Source organism: Myripristis murdjan, chromosome 12 (assembly GCF_902150065.1).
Source record: "Myripristis murdjan chromosome 12, fMyrMur1.1, whole genome shotgun sequence".
In the NCBI taxonomy this organism is placed as follows: domain Eukaryota; kingdom Metazoa; phylum Chordata; class Actinopteri; order Holocentriformes; family Holocentridae; genus Myripristis; species Myripristis murdjan.
The window spans coordinates 4,946,969-4,964,252 of record NC_043991.1 but is presented as its reverse complement, the minus strand read 5'-3'; the positions used below and the strand labels follow the sequence as shown (position 1 = coordinate 4,964,252).

The window sequence follows — 17,284 nt, the reverse complement described above, 5'->3', positions numbered from 1 at the left end:
AAGAGAAAGAGAGAGAGAAAGAGATTCATCAAACGTTTCTCTGAGCGTCTTCAAAGACAACAGGGCTGGTTTTCTATACAATTCAATTCCATCTGTATATTTCACATCTCATATCTCTTTTTCTTAGGTTAGCCCTTATTGTACATTTTTAGTTTTAGCCTTTATAGTCTTTATTGTATATATTTGGCTTTTATTCTATTTTATTTAACTTTATTATATGTTTCTACTGTTGCTGCTGGAACACCAGAATTTCCCTGGTTGGGATCAATAAAATCTATCTATCTATCTATCTATCTATCTATCTATCTATCTATCTATCTATCTATCCATCTATTTCTGGCTTTAGCAGAGAGATGGGAAACTGTGATTTAATGTCGCTCTGTGTTTTAGAGAAGTCTCCCGCCCGTAGAGCCACAAGCAAACAGTCATTTTTGACAGCGTCTTCCTTTGAAGCAAACAGGACGATGAAGCGGGGGATAAGTGAGTAAAAAAGGTAATAAGTGCTTTTCAGAATCTAGGTTACAAAGTGCTTTACAAAAAGAACAAGGTTTCTCTATCTGTATATATAAATAGTACTGCCAATAAAAAAAACAGAGAGAGATATCACATAAAATCAATATCGCGTACATGATAAACCAAAAAACTGACAAAAAAAGACAAGTCTTCAGCTGTGACTTGAAGGCAGAATGAGCCACTAGCAGTGTGTGTTGGTGTGTGTGTCTGCAGAGACGCTGCCCTCTGAGCTCGGGACCCTTCTGGGCGTCGGCCTTTGAGCTCCCAGCCAATCACAGCGCAGCACAGTGCCAAACTGATAACAGCACATTCAATAGGACGCTATGAAAATCGCAGACTGCGTAAAAAAGGAGCGGACAAAACTCGAGAGTGAATCTGGGGTTGAGCTTTCACCTGCTGGCGAGCACTGAGGGAGAGGAGGAGGAGGATGAAGAGGTGGACAGGTAGGTGTCGACGGGGAAATTTTTTTTTTCCTAGGATGGCGCCAGACTTCATTCTGTTGCCATTCTAGGAAACAAAGCACAGTTTCAGGAGCCTGGGAGCGAGGACAGCAGGACTGAGCCCAAACCTGCTCTACCAGGTAACCAGGTGATACATGAAGTCTTTTTTTAACGTCAAGGAGAGCTGCTGGCGGGTACAGACGCTGACGAGGCGTCCTCGAACTGCTCGTCCACTCATGGTAGGTCAAAAAAAAAAAAAAAAAAAAAACCCTAATGCTGCCATGTGGAGTCATTTTGGATTCCAGCCAGAGGATCGAGGACAGAAGGAGAATCTAAATGAAGCAAACTGCCGTCATCGTTTTAAAATAAGTGAGCACACAAAATGGAAACGCTTCAACTTTGGATGGTAAAAAGCAGTTATCACAATTTAACAAAAAAAAAAAGAAAAGAAAGCAGACCTCTGCACGGCCTGAAAGGGGCAAACAACGTTTCTGTTGGATCTGCAGGGAAAATATTAAACCCCTGAGAGTTTCCCAATAATTTATCAAACCGTGGTGGCAGTTTAATTTCTGTCGCCACAGTTTCAGCATCTTTATGATAACACACACACACACACACACACACACACACACACACACACACACACACACACACACACACACACACACACACACACACACACACACACACACACACACACACACACACACACACACACACACACACACACACACACACACACACACACACCTCTTCCCTATGCATGGTCCATACATTGATTATAAACTAAAACTGATTTATGTTTCGTTTTGTTTTGTCTCTGAGTGAAGGAAACCTCTCAGCTGCTGTTTGGAGCCGTGGATCTTCCTGTCGCCCCACATTCAGAAAACACAAAGGGAAAATTTAGTCGGAGGTGTAAACAGACGCAAAGTCGCTGGAAGGAAGAGACCGAAGCGAGGCGGAGAGACGCCAACTTTCCCCGTTTGACGGTGTGAACTGACGCCTGGCGGTCTTGCTGCCGCGACGCCGGCTGGGTGGTGATCTCGGGGGCTTTAGCCGGGCTTTGTTTAATCTGTTTAATCTGAGTACGGAGGCAGAGACGTGCGCGGCGGACGGGTGACACAAAGCAATGAGGATTAATAAAGTTCACAGGGTCAGAGTGAGTTCAGAGATCGTTTAGTGTAGGGGTGTCGAAGTCAACCAACGAAAGGGGCTGCGACAAAAAATTAAACTAATTCGAGAGGCCAAACAGCGCCTAGTTACTTTATTTAATTTTGATTTTGATTTCAAGTGGTTCTTTTAATCACATGTGCTGTATAAAAATAATGATTACTACAGTATGCATGTATTTACATGAAATATCACTTTTTTTTTTCCTATACTGCATCTGTAAGCCCTGAATATTCTCAAATGGCTAATAGTTTCATCACATAAAGAAATTAACCGTATAACTGATATTTTGCTGAAGAGAAATCACATCAGGGTAAGACTCTTCCTTACCCATGATGCCTCTCTCTGGGCTACTCACCGCTGGGTAGGTGTGTCCCACGCTGGAGCTGTGCCGGCTGATGTCGATGTTCAGGTCTTCTTCCGTGGTCTTCAGGTACACCGGGTTGTCAAAGTTCATGCTCTTCTGGTTCTTCAGCTGCCAGTTTCTCCACATGAGATAACCGCCTGCCGCCGCCATGGCCAGCAGCACTACACACACACACACACACACACACACACACACACACACACACACACACACACACACAAAATCATGTCCAAAGTCAAGGTCAAGTCAGTGCATACATATGATCATGAATGTTTGGCCAGGAACGCTCTGGATGTGATCGTGTGCTCTCAGTATGTGAATAATGCATATTAATAATGCATATAAATGAAAAAATGCTTCGTTTTAATTAGCATCAGTGTCAATTTCACTTTGTTTTTTATCATAATGTGGGGGGTGTTTGATCAGAGTAGGTATTCCAATAAATAATAAACATCAGCAGCAACGCCTCGTCATGCTGCCTGACCGAACTGACAAATATGCTGACTAAGCTCGTGACATTTAATGACTCAGCTGTTTTTGCATCAATTCAAAACATAAATTCGCATGAACTGATTTATCGCCCAGCTCTAGTTTGGGGTCGAGAGCTCAGGAATGAATGCAGCGAACAGACGGTCCTCAAAAGTATAGAGAGAGAGTGTGTGTGTGTGTGTGTGTGTGTGTGTGTGTGTGTGTGTGTGAGACACTCACAGACGGGCAGGATGGCCCAGGCAGCAGCTGAGCCTCTGGCTGTGGAGTCGACCTGGATGGACGTGCTCACATTGGCTTCTGGAAGAAAATAAATAAATAAATAAATAAAACGATAAAAACCAAAGTCAAGAGTGAAAATCAGACACAGTCAGAGTCACTTTCAGCTCGTCTGCATGTGCAGCGTCGTTTTAATGTGCTGACGAGGGTTCGGCCTCAGTATATCAGTCTGATTTCGGCCCGTCATTGTTGCCCTCCTCTGATTTGATGAAGGTGAGGACGGATTTTTCGTCGGCCTCGGACGGTAAAACCTGCCTCCCTCTGCCTCAAGGAGCTACCAGCTCAGTTTCAGAGGAGAGATTAACACCCTGTGACGATTTAAATGATTTATCACCGTGACTGGGAAAAACCATGGGGAGAAAACATGAATCATCATCTTTTTTGGGGCACAGAAATGATCAAATTTCAGCACAGAGGCACAAATTATCAGCCCAAACTATCAGCTGTCAGCAGATTCAATCCAAAATATGTGACTTTTAACACCAGTCTTACCTACAGGGAAGCCAAGAACTTAAATTACTGCATGTTTAATACTGACAGACTGCATGACTACACCATTTAACTGTTTTTTTAAACCATTTAACTGTACAATAATTCATACCTGTGGGACTCGACAATAATTCAACAGTGCAATAGCCCAGTGTATGTGTGGTGAATATAGGCATCTCATTTACATATGCTTAATTTCTTATTTCTGTTTTTATTGCTGTAATATTTTTGTAGGATCAGTGCACATATTTCTGCACAATACACATTATATTTCAAATTTCTAATGCACATACTAGATTTTTATATTTGCCATTTCCTTTTCTCATAATTTCACTTATGTTTATAATATATTTTATGAGTTTGAGCAACTGCAAATGACCAAATTTCCCTTCGGGGATCAGTAAGAGTATTTCTGGTTCTGATTCTTCACGTTGTTGAATAACTTGTTGTAACTGAGGGCTGTTAATCACCTCTGAAACAGCGCTTGCCCTGTTTCTGAAGTGGTGAACCCCTAATTTGGGGAAGTGAGACTTTCTAAAGATACAGTGTAAGAGTTACAGGCTGCAGAGCGTCCAGGGGAGCGGCCTGGGAGCCTCGGTGGCCGGCAACACCACTCGACGTGCCAGCGGCGGCTAGCAACGAGCTAGTGACATGACTGGCAAACAGGACGGCTGAATGGAGGGATGGAGAGTGGAGGACAAAGGGACAAATAACAGGGTTTTGTTAACTCGGTGTTTTTCAGTCTGTGGCCTGCCAGCTAACTTGGTGACGCCGGTCGCCTTGCCAATCCTCCGCTGGCTCTCGACGAGGCCGAGGCCGCGGTCGAGGAGCTGGCACCGCCGCGCGCTCGCTGCCTCGGCTCCGATCGCGTCGACGCTGAATTTAAAAATGAATTTAAAAATGAATGAATGAAATTGTGCCATCCGTGCAGCCTCCAGTGACTGGGGGAAAAAAAAAAAAAGAACTGCTGCTTGGGGGAAAAATTCAAATGTAAAGCAAACACCTTCACACAAAAATAGAAAACCCGGTCAAAACAGGGCATCCTCCTCTCTTAAATAATTTACTGAAGCTCTTGACGCGTTTTCATGTAGCTGCAAAAACTGTAAAAAGCTCTTTCTGTTTGTAGATACTGAGCCACTGTGTTGTGAGTTGCTGTGAGAGAAGAGGAAGAGGGGGGGAAAAAAACGACAACACAAAAAGCACTTTCTGCTTGCAAGCCCTATTTTTTCAATCTAGGCATGTGCGCCCGTAAATGGGGTAGAGGAAAGAGCGGATTTCCCCAGACACCTGAGATCACAGAATTTGAAAATAATATGGTAAAAGAGGAAAGTGAGTCAGTGAGACTCCCTGCTGTCAGCGTCTCCCCCGACACCTCAGCACAACTCCATTTCCTGAAGAAGTCTGAGGGATAGAAGACACGTTCTCCTCCGTGCGGCAGAATGAAATGATGGAGAACTGAACCGTGACTGACACGACTACACTTTCCGGGTAAAGTGTGGGTGAAGGCGTTTTGGGACATTTCCTCGTTTCCGCCACCAGATGCTGCCGCTGTGCCGTTGCATCCGGACAGACATGTGACTGTGCAAAATCATCACACTGAAACAGATAAATATCTAAATCCCGTGTTCATCAGGTCACAAGATATCCGATCCTGCAGAGACGCAGCCTAAAGCCTCCAGGTTGCCATCAGAACCAGCAGCAGGACAACATCTGGCAGCAAATAAAGCCAAGGGTGGAGCTGAATGCAATAACATCCATGACAAAAAAGGGGTGACATAATGTCACTAAAGCAAACAGGAGTTTACTGTCAGCAGGATTTGACTGCAGGCTCATTATGTGGCTGATTATGTCCTCGTTTCTTTCAACAGCTGAAACACGGAGCATCCTGCGCGGGATTAGCAGGAAGTTACAGAGCAAATATTTCAGTTCAAACACCAATTTGCGAAAACACTCACACTCTTTAAAACCTTGAGTGTTTGTTTTTAAAAGACAGGCTGATTTGACCAAATCCTTGCTAATCAGGGATTGCCTGCCTGCTTGCATGCTAGCAAGCAAGCAAGCCAAAGCCTCACTCATCAATCTGGCCCAGGATGCTAAAACAGCACAGGCATCCAAACCAGCGTAAGCTGCCTAAACTAAACTAAATGAATCGCCCTCCACAGCAGTGAAACAGAGAGCTAATGAAAAAATAACAGCCAAAGTGTGCCTTACAGCCTTTTGGCTATGGGGAGGCAGTGCTGAGCGACTGCTAAACAGGAGACTATGGCAGCCAGTGGGGCTAAATGCTGTAAAATGATCACTACATTTGAGTCCAAGTATTTGCCAGGAACTGGACTGTTACTGTCATCGTATAAGCTGCTAAACAAAATGCAAGTAAAATGCAACTCAATTAAAAAATGCAATTTAAATGACAAACTCTTTTTTTGTAAACATACGCAGCTATTGTACTATTTTGGGTTATATTTGTCCCTGGGGCAACTACTAAAAATGAAGCAGAAAATAGACTTAACTCAATGCCTTAACAAGAATTTAATTAGTAGTATCACACGAAATACATCTAAATCTACTGGACTATCCAGCCAAAATCATGGCAGAAAGATTACAAAAGATTACCACCTACACCAAAGCACACGTAAATGTCCCTGTCACAGATATAGAAAAACATTTTGGCAAGATATAAAAACACTTAACCTATAATGTTATAAAGGTTCAACTGCCACCAAGGCTACAAGAAGTGATTTAACATTTGATTTTAGCGGAGAGAGGACAAAGCGAACGCACACTCACACCCGCCATGTTTAGTCCACTTGAATGAAAATCTGGTTCTTGTACCATCTTGTGTGTTTGAGAAAACATTTTTCCAAGCAGAGTGCAGGCAACCAGTGGAGAGGATGTGCTCCTAAAATTTCATTTTCGACACTCGTGTTCTTTCAAAAGCAACGTTTTGCTTCATTGGCCAGGGACAGTTAGTAATAATTAATCAGTTTCCATAGTGATGTGTCACTCAGATTCAAAGCTACTTTATATGTCGTACAAGGATGTCAGATGTTTAATTTTTTTTGTTTTTGTTTTTAATCTGTGCAGTATATGTCAAAGTGTAGCTACACTGTCAGGACCTACTAAGACACACGTGGTACATCCATGCAGGAGTGGAACCACGTCGTGTTCGGCTGAGTCAGAACGCCTTGACACAGAAGGAAAGCGGGCACATCGACACTTTAAGTAAAGGTCTAAAGGGAAAATCTGCTGGGCTTCAGACAAATTTAACTCAAGAGTGGAATTGCTCCTGGGTTACCTCGACTAAAAAGGTTGCAGCTGTTCTGAAAAGTCCTGTTTCTGGTCCATTGTAGTTGATAAAAGACGTCTTTTTTAGGGCTGCGAGGGTCACTCAGACCTTTCAGATGTTGTGTAGTTTAATCATGCGGACGTCTGAACCTCAGAGCAGCTAAAATTCCTCCATGGGTCATGACTCTGAGAACTTCTGTCTCCTTAAAAAAACAGGATACTGCTAAGTGTCGCCATGGTTACAAGGTGAGTTAGCAAACAGCTATCATGGAGATACGAGGTTTTGGTTGGACAGCAGCGACATGTGACTGCTCCACTCTGCGGTATTTGTAATGTCACAGCGACATTTTAGAGAAACCTGATGCACCCTGGGAGCCCCGACCACTTCAGCGGCCTATGAGGGTGTGAGAGCAAACTCACTGAAAAATATGGCAGTTTGTGGGTTCAAATCCTTCTGAGCTCAACGGCAGGAAGCAGCAGCTCAATCAGACAAACTTAAAGCCGCGTGCAGCCACAAGCGAGTTTCAGGCTTCAACACAGCCGAGCAAAACAACTTCAGCTGGTTTGATTCTGTTTAAAGCAGGAGCTAGACCAATCACGCTTCTTGTAATAAGCCACACCCACTTTGATCAATAACCACCAAACTTAAGGCCTCAACTGAAATTTATACGACTCCGTGCAGCTGATTAAGAGATAAACTTTTGGCATTTTGGCGCCCCCTATTGGTGAAGCACAATGCTCTTCACCAGATGTGCTCGATGAACACAACATGTGTGAAGTTTCATGTTGATTCAATAAAAAAAAAAAAAAAAAAAAAAAAAAAAAATCATGAGTCATGGTTAAAATCCTGCTAAATCTCACCCTTTGCAAAGCTGTTTGATCTACGGCGGCCACGGTTTCCAACCGATTTTGCTCATTTATTGCAAAAGGCTGTGCACTAAATTTGGTCACATGTCACTTTACTGCTCTTCAGTTCATGCAAATTAGCCTCAAATCCATCATGCTGACCCCAATGGTCCATTTGGCTTTTTTGAAGAGCACATTCAGCCGGATGCAGCTGTCAAATTTCAATTAAACTGGACTCTTGATGAGGGTGCCCCGGCCTTTCAAAATGGAAAGTGAATTACAGAACCACCATCTGGCCGACCGCAGTCATTTTCCTTGTGGAGCGTTTGCACATCATTTCCATTTATTGGGCCAAGTTTCGTGTCCGCATCTCGTTCCAGCTCACGGCAATTTGAAATGCGGCAGAAGACAACAAATGATAAACCAAGGGAAGCTCAACAGGGTTCCACCCCCTCCGGGATTTGAACCCTAAAAATAAAACAATTACCAGTAGACCCAGAACAGACCTGAGCAGCCCAGCATGCAAGGAAGCGAGTCACCATCCCAGAGACACAGAGCAAAGCGACGGCTGATGGTTTTACCTGGCGGAGGCTGCGTTAGAGCTTTCCCATCATCCTTTGAGGGAGATGTAGATGGCTCTGTCATGAAAGAGCAAGAGTCATGCTTTTGACAACAGGGACCAAAAAAAGCTAAATAAAAACAAACAAAAATAAAAAAAAAACCCAAAACAAAACACCCAGGCTATATAAGTTGCCCTATTTTAACGGCACACATGCAAGTAGGTCTTTCTTTGAAATTAGACTACATCTCAAGAGACTAAGCTAGTAAATAAAGGCTGCACAGATGAAAGTGGGAGCCGTTTCTATGTAACTTTCGGATTCGGAGGGAAGACAAGGGAAAGCCGAGGCGAAAAAAACAAAACAAAACAAAACAAAACAAAAAAAAAAGACAAAGGAAAAAAAGGAATCAGCTACAGCACCTCATCCTCAGCGTACGGAAACATCAAAACAGAAATGCCAGGAGTCTTTACCTACAGATGTAGCGCTTCAGGCGGCTCTTAATAAGACAAGTTAAAGTGTGATGAAGACCAAAGTGGAGCGATGACACCGCCGAGTCTTCAAACCTGCTACACCAGGATTGTTTTTTCTTTTTTTTTTTTTTTTTAATTATAATCAGCATCTGTATGACCGGGCGGCCCCAGCTGACAAATTCCTTCAAGGCTGATCAACAGATATTTGACCAGCTGTGCCGAGGCAGCAGGTTTACATCCTGCTGGTGCTGCTTTGTTTAAAAGTCAACGACATTCTATCTTATTGTTTTTCATCTTGTTTTTTTTTTTTATATATATTTTATTCAGTATCTTATTCTTGAGTTATTTTATTATTGCTGTGTCTTTGTTGTTTTAAATCATTTCATATTGTTTTTATATTTTTAATCAGTATCTTATTTCTTGAGTTATTTTATTATTGCTGTGTTTTTACTGTTTTAAATCATTTCATATTGTTTTTATATTTTTATTCGGTATCTTATTCTTGAGTTATTTTATTATTGCTGTCTTTATTGTTTTAAATCGTTCCATATTGTTTTTTTTTATATTTTATTCAGCATTTTATTTTATTTTTTTTTTTTTTATTTATTTATTTTAAATTAACCATACTTTATGAGTGTGCATCGGTCTCCTTGTCCTTTCACTTCTTATTTTATGCTTATTTGTCAATCAAGATGTAAAGCACCTTGAATATCATGCATTTGTTTGAAAGGTGCTATATAAATAAAATTTGATTGATTTTTTGAATGAGCAGAGCCGATCGTCTGCCGTGTGGACGCTGCAGAGACGGAGCATGGAGGGCAAATTCTGCTCGCTAAATAACAGTCAGACCGTCAACGTAACACATCTCAGTTCATTACATGGTAATCAACACGTCCTTTCATATGTGCTTTAGGCCGGGAGTCGGCATCACATGTGGCTCCCTGTAGCTCTGACAAAAAAAAAAAAAACATAACAGAAATAAATAAGTTACTTTTATTTAATGTTTGTTGCATAGTGGACCGTTTTCTTATCTTGGGCTTGTTTTAATGTTTTGTCACATCCTGCTACGTCTACAGCCCAGCGCCCTTCCCTGCAGGAGGCAAATCTGGGAGTTTCTGACCCAGTCCACAGCCCCCAGTAAGCTAACCATGAATACATCCCAAAAAAAAGAGAAGAAAAGTCTCAGAGGAAAACAGAGTTTAATTCTGCGTGGGCAGATTCATTTGCTTCCACTGCCAACGATGCCTGCTTACCTGTCTGCTTGATATGTAGTGTCATAATTAAATACAAACTGGCTTTTTATGTTTACTCATTGTAGCTGTATGTTTTATTTGATTCAAAGTGTGCTGCTTTTTATTTTATTCGTTCATCTTTCACAAATATGGGGAGGCCGCTTACATAGTTCTGTGTTTAATTTATTTCAAAGTAGGCCTACATATGCCAGTGTATTTTTCCTCTTCATAAAGGTTTGGTGTTTTCCTTTGTTATAACAGATAAAAATAGCAATAAAATGTCAGGTTTTCTCTATTGTCTTTCTATACCTTCAAGAGTTTCTATAAACGTAATTAACTATAGTTTTTGTACATATAAAATTATAGATTAAACTTTATAAGCTGTGTTATTAAATATGTTTTATGACTCCAGATGAATTTTATTTGTTGGAAGAGGAGGGGAAAATGGCTCCTTTGATAGTAAAAGGTTGCTGAATTCTGCTTAAGGCCAATTTCAGCTATTAAAAAACAATCATAACAAGATTTCACAACATGTAATGAAAATACCTCAATTTCCAAATGTGAATTTTTGTTTGAAACAGCCACCACATAATGTTTTTACTCTCCCTGGGAACTATTTTTCCTGGTGGAGGGAGCATTTTTTTTTTCCCACTCTGCCCTGATTTCAAGAAGTCCTTCAAACCCAACAGTGCTGCTGCTTTTGGGAAACCTAATGTGGACGACTTTATTAAGGTGATGGAATAGTGGAGTGAAGAAAGTCTGAAGTCTTAGATAGTTCATTAAACACTAGACGCTGTTAAACACACACACTGACCACATTATTGGAGTGCAGACTGGCTCTTTACCACTCTGAAGTAACCTCAGAGTATATTTGGCAAACCAGGAGCTATAAAATGACATGATATGGCCACATTCCTCTACTGTTTGACGGGTAAAAAGGGAGCAGATGATTCGCTGAACACCATCAGAGAAATGTCCGATAAAGCGAGAGCAACATCGCTAAACAGAATGCAGCACAAAAATCATGTTGAGTCCCATTTTCTGGTATTCATGACTGTGGCAAGCCAAAAATTGTTACTGAAATTAAAATTCTATTAATCGTGCAGCCCTATGAGAAAACAGTTTTCCAGACATGTAACGTAATCAAAGTCGAGGCAACCAGAGGAGAGGCTGTGCTCCTAAAACCTCATTTTCAACACTTGGTGTCCATTCAAAATCAACTTTTTTGATTTGTCTGCCAAGGGCAATTAGTAATAATTAATCACCTCTCACAGCGTTGCGTCACTCAGATTCAAAGCTGCTTTATATTCCGAATGAGACACTGTGTGGAAAAACTCACTGGTGTTTTGCACAGAGCCTCTGATTTTGCTTTGCTTTGATCTGATAGGCTGACAGTCGGAGGAAAAGGGACGGTGGCCAGCAAGGACAAAGTCTGAGAGCAGAAAAAAGACCAAACAGACACTGACTGTTCCACCCATATCAAAACTTACTGGCATTTGCCACTTAGCAGCTGGCAATTGCTTGCTTGTGTGTGTGTGCATGTGTTGAACTTGGTAAAAACACACTTATGCTGCAAAGCCCCATTAAAAAAAAAAAAAAAAAAAAAGACGAGTGCTCTGCTGAAATCATCCATTCACTATTTATTAGGATGGACGCCACTGGTATAAACTCAAACATCAAATCAAATATCAATCCATAACCGCATCTCCAGGCATGTGCAGCGATGAGTCGAGGCCTTGACAAATAAAAGCAGATCATCTACTGACACAGTGTGATGATGAAAGACGGCCGGAGCAGGATGTCGCCGTATGCCGCTCATCAATAACATTTCTTTTGAACAGGCGGTGAGGGACACTCTGACTGAAGCAGCTGCCACAACGCCTGATAAATTTATTTCACAAATAGGACCGCTGGCTACAGCTGCAGCCACAACAGGGCAGCAGTAAAATCTACAGTAGCAGCAGTCACAGTAAGAGTAACAGCAGTAGTAATGGTAGCACTAGTAGTTGCAGTAGTATTATAGTACTAAACATCCTCAGACTTGAAAAAATGGCCAAGTAAGGTAAATCTAGTCAGGATACTTTCTGCTAGATTATAGTTGCTTTATGATCTTAAATCGTAAGGTGATTTAAGATCATGATTAAACTCTCCTCCATCATTTTTGACAGGTTATGAATATTTGCCCCGCCCCTTCTCTTTCGTAATTGGTCGCTTGTCCAAAAACTGACAGTAACTGAGCGCTGCACCTGAGCAAAATTTTTTTACTTTCACCATTTGATGAACTGAGAACATCGAAACCAGTGCATGGTTCTGTTTTGTTCTGACACAAACTGCTGAACTTCTCCGAGCTGAGAATGATTTCCAACAATCTGCTTCCTTTAAAAAAAAAAAAAAAAAAAAAAAAAAAAATAGGGAATTTTCTGGCCAGATTTTGGGGGACAGGCATTGGCAGGTGGACCAACGACCAACATCCTGGTGACATCTTATGTGGCTGCATTATATCGTGTTCACAGTGTCAGCAAGAAAAAAAAAAAAAAATCCTCCATGAAGTAAATAAACACTTTTCTTTTGATTCAATTCTCATTCTTTTCATTGGTTTATGTTTGCTCTGAAGTCATTTGCACTGAAATTGGAGAAACTGGGGCTCTGAACTGAAACCTCAATGTAAGCTGGAAGTCAGAGCTCTTTTTTTTTTTTTTTTTAAAAAAAAAAAAAAGGACCCACCAGAGATCCAGCATGTTGAGTCTAGAAAATGTATAAATGTCATGTTTCTGCTAATGTTTAGCCAAAGCTATTAGTGGTGTTGAAGGACTCTGATATATCTTTTCTTCCCTTTTATCCTGCTGCTGGTTTCAGTTCATTCCAATGAACTACAATATGAAAATGAACTTTCTGAGACTTCAAACTTCACACCAGTAATCCATCACCGTAATAAAGTCCTCCACATTTTTTTTTCCTAAAAGCAGCAGCACTGTTGTGTTCTGATGACTTTTTCCAAATTGGGCGACTGAGGGAATCGCTCCCTCCTTCAGAGAAAACAGCTGGAAAACGTTTACTTTTCCACAGCCAATAGTCATTTTTATGGTTTATCAATGTTGATGGCTTTGTTCGCTGCAGAAGCAGAACATTGGAAGGCGGCCATTTCAACCAAAACTTCACATTTGAAATTTTGATGGATGGATGGATAGATAATTTATTCATCCCGCAGGAAATTCACATTTTTTCAGCAGTATCCACAGATTACAGATTAAGTAAATAAAAAAAATAAAAATAAAGAATAAGATCTGAGTACAACAGAATAACCTAAGTACAACCCAGTGTACAAAAAGCAATGTGCAACCAAAAAAACAGAAAAAACTGTGTGCATGGGTGTATAAAATGTGCATAGAGGTAGGTCAATGTGCAAATTTATGTAAATTTTTACATGTTATGAAACCTTGAGTACACACAGCATGCAGAATGCAGCATTAATGATGAATGTTTAATTAATCAATTTCTTCATAAATGAAGAAAAATGGCAAATTAAGAGGACACACAGCCAGGGAAGGGATGCGAGTAGGATTATGAGCTGCAGTAAAAACACCATCAGTCACTTCTTTTATTCCTTTAAGAAACTTCTGAGGATAAAACTCTGCCTGTGTGTGAAACTCTTGATTGGCTATGTTGTACAGAGAGCTCAGAAAGAGATCTCACAAAACATAAATCATATGACTAAGTGGGTCAGAAAACCCCCCAGACAACATCTTCTCTTTCAGCGATTTGCGACTGTTGAGCCCGGCGCTAAACGCTCCCCGGCCGCCTATTACAGGCTGTAAAATGAGACCCTCTGTGGTAGTTTTCAGTTCGGTGTGGGGTAAACCTCAGCGTGAGAGGAATTGTTTTATTACTCCTCTCGCTAACAAGATTAGAGCCTTTACTCCGCGCTGGTAAAAGCTGCCGCCGCACAAAGCGCTATACAGTCCCCATTCGGTCCAGTTGTGACGGCTGTGAAAATGGGATAAACGTGTCAGTGAGGAGGTTTAGTGAGGAGCGCCGGGGCCTTTGGCTGGAGCCGGGGAGGCATTCAGAGAGTGACAGGCATCGCTCTTTCAAACCCACGCAACGCCTCGCTTTTAAATTCCAACACACACACACACACACATTAAAAGCATGCAGCTGTAGAGAAACACACACAAAAGGTAAAGAGACACTCACAAGCCACCCAAATACACAGGACAGCCACACCGTGAGAAATAAATACACACATAACCCAAGATTGTTTATGTGCACGTAAACACACACACTCTCACACACACACACACACACTCTCTCGCACACAGAAAAAGACTCCCAGGCCACCCTGAGCTTGGATAAACACACGAGCTTGCATGGATGCACACCCGCACACAGAGCACCGGGATAAAGACACTCATGAGCCACGTCAAGCATGCACACAAATGCACAGAAGCCACCCAAGCTTGGACTCACACACCCACACACACACACACACGCAGAGCTCGGCTGCCTGGGTGGCTCATTCAGCCGTCACCGCGGCTGTAAAAGCGCTGGTGGCATCTTCAGATTCCCCAAACAACCAGCGAGGTGAGTCAGGCGGGCAGCGCGGACCGCCTGCAGGCCGTGACACATAAACGATGAGCGCTATTAAATTTTTGTGGACCGTGCGGGCTGTGGAAGTTGCTGCAGAGCCGGCAAACCCTTTTCGAGAAGGGTGTTATCTACTGTACGATAGCCAGGGGGGGACCAAAAAGTCTCAGCCGGTGTGTTACGACCCGAGCCTTTAACACAATGCGGGAGCTGTCAAGCAGTTTTTTTTTTTTTTTTTGACGCACTGCAGATGTTTGCCAGTAATTATGACCAACAGCAAATCTCTCCCTCGACAACCCCTTCCTTTTTTAATGTTTATTTTATCGGCGGTTAGTGAGTTTTTCTGTTTGTCAGCAGCATCTCTCAAAAAACTTTTGAGCAGGTCTCCAAGAAATGTGGGAGCCAGCTCAGTTTTACTAATAGCTGATCAGGTTTTGTGATCGGGATAAATTCCACACTAAATCCTGTGAACGGAATGAGTCAATATGGAACGCTTTGAATTGAATCGTTCATGGAAAAAAAAAAAAAATCGACTAAAATACGATTAAATTCTGTCAATACTTTAATTTATCCGATAGCTGACGTCAAAGTAATCCTGTGAAGATTTTTCCGGCCATTCCAGAGCAGATGGTCTTAAATTACGGCACAACTTCATTTGATGGATGTGGAAGTTGTGGCTGAAAATACTGAACTGTATCGCTGACTTCACTCGTGGTTTACAAGCTCGAGCTGGACCAAAATATTCCCCAAAAATTAAAAACAGTGTTCTCAAATCGAATCGCCAACAGCTGCATCAAATCTTGTTTTTAGTGTTTGCTTTGATCATTCAGATTCCACACTGATAGTGTAATATTGCTTATTTAATTTGCACAAAATGCACCATGCATGTCAGGACCTTCATGCAGGACTATAAAGTACAAATGAACAGAGTGGACTTTGTTGGTGACAGTCTTTTTGGTGTTTGTAAGCCAGTCTCTCGCTGATCAAAGAGACCTTGGCTGGGGAAGAAAGGAGCAGAAAAGATGCAAGAGGGTGAAAGCACAAAGTTGCTGGAAAAAAATAAAACACAACACAAGATCATAACAAAATCAGACTCAATTTAGCCATCAACAAAGGACAAAAGACACAGGGAGCAGAGAGCAGAAGAAGGAAAAGAAAGGGTGCTGTCTGAAGAGATTTACGACTCATCCAGGAGTCTTGTTTGGTGCAAAGGAGAATGGGGTCACATTTGACAGTGAAGATATATACACTACTCACAAAAAGTTAGGGATATTCGGCTTTTGGGTGAAATTTCAGGATAAACCTAAAATGCATTATAACCTTTCCAGGTGAACTTAATGTGACCTTCTGTAAACTTTTGAATGCACATGTCCAACTGTTCAATGTTTCAGTACTTTTTGCACAAGTTGCTGTTCTCTAACAAGGAGTTTAACGGCAAAATTCACATCAGGTGTTTGATGCTCCAGCTCATCGAGGTCGTATCATTAGGGAACGGCTGCTGGAGACTGGGGTACCTCAAATGGAGTGGCCTGCACTTTCTCAGACCTGAATCCCATAGAAAACCTATGGGATCAGCTGAGTCGCCGTGTAGAGGCTCGGAGCTCTGTACCCCAGAACCTCAATGTCCTGAGGGCCGCCCTTCAAGAAGAGTGGGATGCCATGCCTCAGCAGACAATAAGTCGACTTGTGAACAGCATGAGACGTCGTTGTCAAGCTGTAATTGATGCTCAAGGGCACATGACAAGTTATTGAGACATTGACATTTTTTGTTGTGGTATATCCACCACTGTTGTTGGCTTTTGTTTCAAGAAATTGTTTGAGATGAGGAAATCACCAGTGTATGCTTCAACTTAAATGCCCTACTTTCATGATATAATATCACTGTAGCGTGAACTTTTTACATTTTCCATAAATTTCACCCAAATATCCCTAACTTTTTGTGAGTAGTGTATATGTATTTTAAAAAGTTTTCATTTTAAGGTTGTATTTTGCACATTGATGGCTCTAGATGGCACCAAGAGGCAACTCTTGAACATTCGAGGAGCTCAAAACCCAAAAACGATGCAAAGTGACGTCAGTAAAGCGCACACCGCTCGGCAGCCTGTGACGTTTTAGATCAAAGAGACAAGAGGAGAAAAGATCTGATGAAGTTCAGGCTCTTCTGGACGAAACGCTCACTGATAAAATCTCAATCTGTCACTTCCTGTGTGCGGATGTGTGACCCCATCTAATGACAGAATTTAATTTTGGCGTCTCAATTAGCGAAGACAGGGGCGCTCTTCTGCTGTTGGCATTTTGTCATTTACACCCAAATATTTTCAGCACAGCATTTCCAAAACAGATTTCTATCTCCAAAAATATCCTCACCGCTGTTGTTATTCAACATTCGATACACTGATTGATTAATAAATATCAGATACCGTCCTGTTATGGAGATTCCTCACTGACGTCAGCCACATTAAGTCAAGTTGACTTTCATTAAGCCGCAGATCCCCAAGTTATGTTGCTGTCAGGACGCTGACATCCAAAGATAATTTAGTTTGTGTTGTTATTAAACTGTACA

At 41.7% G+C, this 17,284-nt stretch overlaps 1 protein-coding gene across 2 annotated transcripts in view; it reads right to left on the bottom strand.

Annotated features, from left to right (window-relative positions):
- Positions 1-17,284, bottom strand: part of vldlr (very low density lipoprotein receptor) — a 99,728-nt gene that overhangs the window by 1,766 nt on the left and 80,678 nt on the right. The window contains exons 17-19 of one of the 2 annotated variants that reach the window (XM_030065926.1): positions 8,457-8,513; positions 3,199-3,276; positions 2,482-2,651 (exon numbers count right to left, since the gene is read on the bottom strand). In XM_030065926.1, coding sequence (XP_029921786.1) covers positions 2,482-2,651; positions 3,199-3,276; positions 8,457-8,513 — 305 coding nt within the window. The remainder of the gene's footprint in view (positions 1-2,481; positions 2,652-3,198; positions 3,277-8,456; positions 8,514-17,284) is intronic. The other variant, XM_030065927.1, reaches the window with a different exon arrangement.